Source organism: Mandrillus leucophaeus, unplaced genomic scaffold (genome assembly GCF_000951045.1).
Source record: "Mandrillus leucophaeus isolate KB7577 unplaced genomic scaffold, Mleu.le_1.0 Scaffold858, whole genome shotgun sequence".
Classification (NCBI taxonomy): Eukaryota; Metazoa; Chordata; class Mammalia; order Primates; family Cercopithecidae; genus Mandrillus; species Mandrillus leucophaeus.
Genome location: NW_012109341.1, coordinates 783,447 through 791,742, shown reverse-complemented (window position 1 = coordinate 791,742; position 8,296 = coordinate 783,447). Strand labels below are relative to the sequence as shown.

The following is an 8,296-nucleotide window of genomic DNA, read 5'->3' as shown; positions in this document are numbered from 1 at the left end:
AATGAAAAGGCAGATGCCAAGAGACCAAGGGCGGAAGAAACAGCATCCCAGGCAAGGGAGAGGATATGAGGAAAAGCAGTGGGATGAGGTGGGGGAGCACCGAGAGCTTGATGTTCTGAAGACACTCAGAGAAATAAGGTTAGAGAGCTGAAGAGGGGCTTGACTTGTAGGCTTGACAGCAGGGTGGTCCTACTCACTGGGATGAGCTGGTTCTTCTCTAATGCATTCTGTGCTCTCTGGACCCAAGTGCAGGACTCCCTCGCTCCCTCTGTGTTTGTGTTCTCTGTACATACCACAGAAAAGGAGGTGCCTCTTGCACACATGTATGCATGATAACACATGAAACAAACGCGTAAGCATGCACAGACGAACAGTTATGTACACTCATGTATATAAGTCCATGCATCCAAGGATACTTTGTACACCTGCACAAAGATATGCAAATACCCGTGCATGATACCTGCTTGTTCACACCCTCCTGCTTATGGCCATCTGAGCAAATGAAAGTTGCCATCTGGACTAACTCAGCCCGTCACATGGGCTTTGGGTTTATAATCTGCCCAGAGCTTTTGCTCAAATACAAAGCCCTAATTCCTGACTTCTGGGAACCAGGCTCATCTGGCCACAGCTGTTCCTCTTCAGACACCCACAGCTGTCTCCTTAGCAGACTCTGTCTGGCCACCCAAACTGCCAAAGATACTTGAGGGGTCATGGAGGAAATTGGGACTTCTTAATGCGTGGAGGGAAGGAATGATGATGATGATGATGATGATGATGCCAACTATGCCTTGAGCATTTACCATGGGTAATGGGCTAGATGCTTTGCAAGCAAGCATTAACCCTTTATGTACAGCGATCCTATGAAATCAGTATAGTTATCCCTATTTTATGGAGGAGGAAATTGATCTCAGAAAGTTAAGCAATATTAATAAATCATGGCCTTGAGATTTAAACTCAAGCCTATATGACTCCAAGCCCACAACTGTAGCCTCTACAGGAATCTGGGGATTTCACACTTAGGTTGAATCTGAAAAACAATGAAGGCTTTTATAGGACGAAATGAAGACCTAGGACATTCTCTAGTACCAACTATGCTGACACAGAAGTTTGGGCTTCCCATGTCTGCGCCCTCATCTCCTTACCCCATAGGCTTTAACTTAAGCAGAGCCTCTACTTATGGGCGTTCCAGAATCAAGTGCTTGCTAGGCCTATTGACAAACCCTTTGGCCAATATTGGGGCTTGATGTGAATGGTTTCCTTATTAGATGACTATGTCCACACTGTACCAGTCAGGGTTACACACGCTGAAGGTACTACCATCCCTGCCCAACACTTCCAGTCAAAACCCTCCAGTTTTCCCAACTGTCTTTATGGCAGGCAGGCTGACTACAGAGATGAGACATGTTATCTTACTCAAACTCAAAATACCTATCATGCAAATGGGACCTGGTTCCTGGCTAACGAATTGCTCCTACCAAGACAACGAGTATTTTTACATTTTCATAAACACAGCCACTATTTTTTCTAGTTTTACAAATTTTATACATCTGCTAAGTGTGTGTACTTGCTTCATTTTCGTATGTCAATTTCAAATCAATTTCTTTAATTTTATCTCTAGAAAGCTCTTAAAGAACCAGAGAGCTTAGTTGAAACCACAGATTAATCCAACATAAAAGAAAAAGTGATTTGCATTCAAATGAGAGGAACCATGAAAATGTCTCTATTCCACTTTATCCTAATTCTGATTCAACATTCCACCTAGTCATCTAAGACTTGGTTCCAAAAATCTGTAAAATGGGGACTCACAGATTATTATGAAAGATGAAGAAGAGAAGGCTCACTAAGCACCCAGCCCTGTGCCTGGTGCCAAGCAAGTATAAGACTCACAATAATTTCCTTCCCGGCTGGGCGCAGTGGCTCACGCCTGTAATCCCAGCACTCTGGGAGGCCTTGGCAGGTGGATCACTTGAGATCAGGAGTTCGAGACCAGCCTGGCCAACATAGCGAGGCCCGGTCTCTACTAAAAATACAAAAATTAGTCAGGTGTGGTGGTGTGTACCTGTAATCCCAGCTACTCGGGAGGCTGGGGCATGAGAATGGCTTGAACCCAGGAGGCGGAGGCTGCAGTGAGCCGAGATCACGCCACTGCACTCCAGCCTGGGCGACAGAGTGAGACTCTGCCTTAAAAAAAAAGAAATTTCTTCCCATCTCCTCCATCAAGCAACACAAGTCCCTCACACCCCAGGTTGCTCCTTAATTCCCACATAGTTGTGTGGTCTATAACTGCAATTCAGGTTGATAGAGATGATAATAAGACAAGTATGTGAGTACTCACAATGAGCCAGTATCTGATTGACAACATAGAAACCTCTTAAGTAATCTAGAAATCCGTTTCCTTCGGGGACTCTTACAGCCAAGAAACAGAGAGGCTCCAGGAAACGAATCTTACTCCACATATTAGAGGACTTACAGTACTTTCCATAGGACTTACAGGTGAGTCAGGTCACGGAGGCCCCGAAAGGCATTTCTTGAAATGGTTTCTATTTTGTTCCCTTCAATGAACCTAAGAGGAAAAGTTGTATAATTAAAATGAATTTTCTCTCCTTAGTATCTTTAAAAAAAACTATGTTGGTAAGATTTCAGAAAAAAATCTGAAAGCATTTGTGAATTGTAAGAATTGATCTCTGAAGACTAGGTCAGCTGCACCAAATTACGTGTGGTAGCAGTATGTATGCAAAAACGCATGCATGTGAGTGTGTGGTCTGCACTTCTTCCAGAAGCGGCATGGAAGTCTTCGAAGAATTCTGAGCTGGCAACATGGGTAAAAACATCTTGGGGAGAAATAAAGAAGAAAGCACTATACAAAGGCAAGAAATTCTCATATCTCTATAAGACTGGAGCACTTCCAGACATTTTCCCTACTCAATCCCACATTTCATGGTGCCTGGCCATTCATACTTCTGTTCATGTCACTGTCCCTTGAGGGGGTTCCCTTGTTTTACATCTCCATACTAAAGTTTTTTGCTGGGGGAGAGTTTTGTCAAGCTTGGTTTTCAGCAACCTTGAGTCTATCGTGTCCTACACCATCTAATCACCAAGCAAATGGGTGACAAGGCAGGAAAAGCTCAAGCTCTCTAAGCCACTAGGAAGTAGGAAGTACAATGAAGTTGAGTAGGGACCAAACTTCTTTCTCTGTACCAAAACCCCACAGGGTTTTCTCATGGGATCTTGTAATATTACCACTGGCCATGCTTTAAGGTCTTTGTGGGAAAGAGTTGATGTGAATTCACTATGACTATTCTCTAGGCCCAGGGAGAACTAAATTTTAGTTTACAGCATCATATTAAGTCAAATGTAAGAGGGTCTTTGATGAGATGCTCCATGGGTGGCGCTTTGTAACACAGCATCATCAATGAATTAGTTCTTGATTCTTGCACTGAAAACTCACTGATGGTTTTTAAAAGTGAGGTGTTTTTTCAGTAATACACTTCAGCATAAACTGATGAGCTGAGCCAACTTCCTCTCCAATAACCTTGATCATAAGATGAACTACCGTAAGAGAAAACTCATAGCTTTACAACTGCTACCTCCATTGGGTATGTATGTGCTTTGATAGACCCTAGTCAGATTTAGCATTGCAGTCCTGCTACACTTTCCATAGTATGCATATGATGATATCAGAGTATTATGCGAATACACATATTATGTATACTCTGGAGAAAGAATTCCTCCAGGGACATCTTTCCTCAAGACACAAAGTCAGCAGAGAGATTTCTTATATCTGGGGTGTGTCTAGAATTCCAATACCTACCTGTTGAACTCAGACAAGATAATGAGACAAGGCTTTAAAAATCCCTCTGAATGCTAAGTGAGGAAATCCCATCTGATAGCAGGATTAACATTATTACAAAGTTACCAAAGACAAGGATGAAAGAACTTAAAGGGGAAAAAAGACATGAAAGGAAGAAAAGGCAGAAATCAGAAAAAGAGGAAAGCTCATTGTGAGGGGAAAAACCTGCACATCAAAAAAGGGGAAAAGGACCTTTTTTTAAGGAAAAAAATAAAATGAAATTAGACCCTTGGTAGCAATTCATAGGAGATACCGCAAAAGAGATGTAGGACAGTGAATGAACAACATGAAGTTGTACCCCCCAAATAGGGAGGCTTTCTTAAAAGTAAGTAACCCTCAGAACCCTGCAGCTCTATTTCTGGCTGATCAGCAAATCCATGCTGATTTGCTCATTACTTAGGAGAAGTAAAAATACCCAGTGCAACTTCCAGTTGTGCTTACTACATGACAAATTAAATGTCAGCAAAGAATGAATATCTCTCCTTCTTTGTTTTGTCGCTCCCTCTTTGTCTCCAGCCTCCTCCTTCCCCAGCATGTTTGTAAGCAAGTAAACTACAGAAGGTCAGTGCTGAAAAGAGAATGGGGTGTTCTCCATTTTCTCCACCCCTAAACCCTCGCAGAGATGCTGTTCCAGCACAGAAACCAATCCAGAAATTCTACCAAGATACCAAATGTTCAGCACATAGACAAAGCACAAAACTTACAGGTATTCAAGATGGAAAAGTCCAGCGAAAGCGTCATCCCGGATGATCGTGAATGAGTTAGAATTCAGCAATCTGAAAGTAAAAGACAGATTCCAATGCAGAGATGTAAAACTCGAGTCACATGGTGAAGCCATTTCTATTTCCTTTGCTACATTTTGATCTGTGGGCAAACATGAGCTCTTCTTAGTCTAAGGAGAATCCATTTGGCTGTAAGAAACCTGATTTTCACAGCCTGCTCTTAGAGACGATGGCAAGTAGATTCCTTTTGACCAGATTTTCTTGTCATCTCCAGAACTCTACTCCTTTCGTCCCTGTGTGTCTCAGTAAATACGGACCTGATAGCTATTACTTTAAAACATTATAACGCTCAGCACGACTAAACAGTCAGTGAATGCTTTATGGTACACAAGCAATCATAAAATTAGAGATTTAAAAAGATCTAATCCAAATCTATTTTTAGGAAAATATAAGCCCAGAGAAGCTAAGTGATTTGACCAAAGTCACACAGCTGGGACCAAGAAAAAACAAAAATCAAAAAAACTTTTTCTACTGTATTATACACTCCCATAAAAATAGTTTTTTTTAAAAAAAGTTTGCTTAAGAAACTTTCAGAAGACTGTCACTACGTAGTTTTCTATTTGAGTCATCACCCAAGTCTACTGGTAAAAGAATACCTAAAATTGTATTTCTATTATATGAAAAGTATATTTTAATAGCACTGCCATTTCTAAGAGGCCTCAGATTTTAAAATGTTAAGTATAATGTTAAAAGTAGGCATATAACATTTCAAGAACAAAAGTATCAAGAGTATGTTTATTTAGGATGAATTGTGATCTCCTATATTCCATTTACCCAAATTTTTCTAGATTGAAAAACAAGCACATTGCTTGTTTTAATTTCAATCTCATCTCAAATTTAAGAAACCAACATAGATCAAGAGAATGAGGTGTGTACTCATACTTTGCCTGTCACTGGTTTGCTGTTGAAAACTACTTTTTGGACATTTCTTTTCATCAGCAAACATTACCCAGCCTGCGTTACAGGGCACGACACGAGCATCACCACAGTGACTTGAACATCGCTCACAGAGAGGAGCTGGGATGAGGAATAGTTACGAGTGTGGGCTTTTGGCCCTGGACTAGAATCCTGGCTGTGATTTGGGGCAAGTTAGTTAACTTCCCTGAGCCTCAGTTTCCTTATCTATCAAATGGGATCATAAGCATGCCTTCATTCTACGGATGATGTGATGATGAAATAAAATTATGCAGATAAGTTCACAGGATGCTGCCTGACTGGTTTAAGTTCTCAGCAAACTAAAAACACTCCTATTTCCAGAGTAACAGTAAGATTTTAAAATGAAGTTTTCTTTTAAACTGAGGTGTTTGGGAAACAGTGCATTTAGGTGACGCAGGTCATGAGTCAATGCAATTACCTCCCCATTTACTAGATGTGGGTGTTGGGATCTACAATAAAGTCTTTGAAGAAAACAAGTATCCAACTAAGGAAAGAAAGCTGAGCAGAGCGCCTCAGTGCTTTGCTGGGGACATCACAGGGTGAATTAACACCATGAGGCAGCCATGGTCTCTTCCCAGAGCTGGGGTACTTTAGGAAGGGCTGATACCAAAGGGGCAGAGACAGCAGTTCAAGGATGGCACCGCAGGGCCCCCACTGTGCAGAGGGAACTTCCCATACTCACAGCAGCTGCAGGGAAGGCAGATGAGAAAACATTCGGTCCTTGATTTCTGAAAACGTCCCATTTACCAGGCTCCTATGGGCAAAAGATGAACAAAAGTAGGCCTAGGTTTCTTTCAGGAAGTGCCAGGCAGGGTGGGGGATCGACCTCTGCCTCCGCCTGTACTTCAAACCCTGACTCTCAGGAGTGAGGCGTAGCACAGTTGCCCAGGATCCTCCCCGGGGTAGGAACGAGGAGACAAGCCACTTCCCAATGAATCAGATCAATATGAAAACTGGTCTGAATAACAGAAACCTTTCCCATCAGCTCCTTCCACAGACATTATCTCGGGCAGTTTAAATCAATCCCTTCACTTCCTTTTCTTAACTACAGGAGGCCCTTGCCTGAAAATGGATAATCGCTTCACCTCTGCCCATGATTCTGTTTGTGTAGACACAGCGTTACTGTTGGCCTACGAAACGCTGGGGTAGGATTAAGCATTCCTCTTGGGAGCCCATCTCTGAAAGACAGTCAGAGCACTTCTGATTAAATGCACCATGAAAGCCCTGGGGAAAAACTCACAGACACCTGAACTCCCCTGTGTGGGGCGAGACAGTGCCATCTGCCAAATAAAACGGTCAACCGGGGGCAAGATGCTTGGCTTTATTTCTGCCCCCAGGTCCCCTATCCTTTCTGGCCACAGCAGGATCTGAATATATTATTTCAGAATTCCTTTCAGTTCGCATGCAGGTCAATTAAGCAGCTGCTGGTCTGAAGGATTTAATAAGGGGAACTCTAATTTCTGGAATCCTCCATGTCACCCGACTTGGCAATATTAAGAATCAAAAATGTCCTCTGTTCCCACCAGCCAAACTCTTCTGACTTTCTATAAGTGCAAACGGGAACCCCCTCACTCCTGGGTCCAGGCCTCTACAATTTGCCTTGGGTGGGAGGCTGTGGAGCGTTGGACACAAGAAAGTATCTTGGGCACAAGCAACGTCACCTCGGGGATTCCCTGCCTCCACCACCGAATGGGCACCCAGACATCTTGGCCTGGAACAAGAGAGTGGTCCTAGCAGTAAAGATAAAGCCCAACAGCCCCTTCCACAGCCCTTATGAGAGCTGGTCATTTGGCTTGAGTGGCCAGGTGAGGGCAGGGTGAAAGCACCTCGGCAGGTGGCTACGTCATGTGAAGCCCTTTCCTGTCAGTTCTTCCTGCTGAAAAATGCAGCTGACACAACTGTGTGATGGAGAAAGGGGGCAAGAAGCCCTCCTGACCTCAGGGCAAGAAGAAAAGCTGATTTCAAAGCACTTGGTCACTGGGCTAGGCGCCCGACATGCCCCAAACCTCTGCCAAGCCTTCTGTGACCTCTCTTCCAGGCCACGTGGGGCGGACCCTCGGGCTCCTAGAGCCTGCATGCTTTGACCTCGGCCTTTTGTAACCTGCAACGTGGAGAAGTCGGGAGGAGGCCACGGGATGAACATTCGCCCCAGACCTGATGTGGGGCAGTAAGGCCTCACCCTTCCCAGTTTGCACTCAATCAGGTCGTGTTCAGCTGCTCCTATGCACGCCCCTGCACACACAACTTCAACCCGCAAACACACACACACATACACACACACCCTCTCAAACTTTAATGCACCCCTGAGTCTCCCGGGGACGTCAAACGCACACTCCAGGACTCCACTCCAAAGACTGCTTCAGAGCAGCGAGATTCTGCATTGGCACAAGCTTCCCCAGGTGAGTCTGATGCAGGTGGCCCGTGGGCCACACTCTAAGAAACACTGCCACTGGGACTTGACTGGGTTTCCAGATTCTGGGGCTTAAGTTCTCACCATCCTCCCCGGGGCCAACACTCCACCCACGTCCCCCACCCAAAGGCAAACAAGGGGCCTGGGGAGTGGGTCAGGGTTGCGCTGCCCCGGCGCCAGAGGCAACTCCCTCGGGGCAGCGGACGCAGGGTGGGGCGGGGCGGGATGGGGGCTGGAGGGGTCCCACTCACAGGGAGCTGATGTCGCCCGGCACGATCCTGGGCACCCAGGAAGAGCCCACGCAGATGATGGACTCCT

General features: G+C 44.7%; 1 protein-coding gene across 1 annotated transcript in view; it reads right to left on the bottom strand.

The window, feature by feature from the left end:
* Positions 1-8,290, bottom strand: part of LGI2 (leucine-rich repeat LGI family, member 2) — a 43,002-nt gene extending 34,712 nt beyond the window's left edge. The window contains exons 1-4 of the mRNA XM_011968736.1: positions 8,230-8,290; positions 6,251-6,322; positions 4,555-4,626; positions 2,492-2,563 (exon numbers count right to left, since the gene is read on the bottom strand). Coding sequence (XP_011824126.1) covers positions 2,492-2,563; positions 4,555-4,626; positions 6,251-6,282 — 176 coding nt within the window. The 5' untranslated portion in view covers positions 6,283-6,322; positions 8,230-8,290. The remainder of the gene's footprint in view (positions 1-2,491; positions 2,564-4,554; positions 4,627-6,250; positions 6,323-8,229) is intronic.
* Between the last annotated feature and the right edge of the window lie 6 nt (positions 8,291-8,296).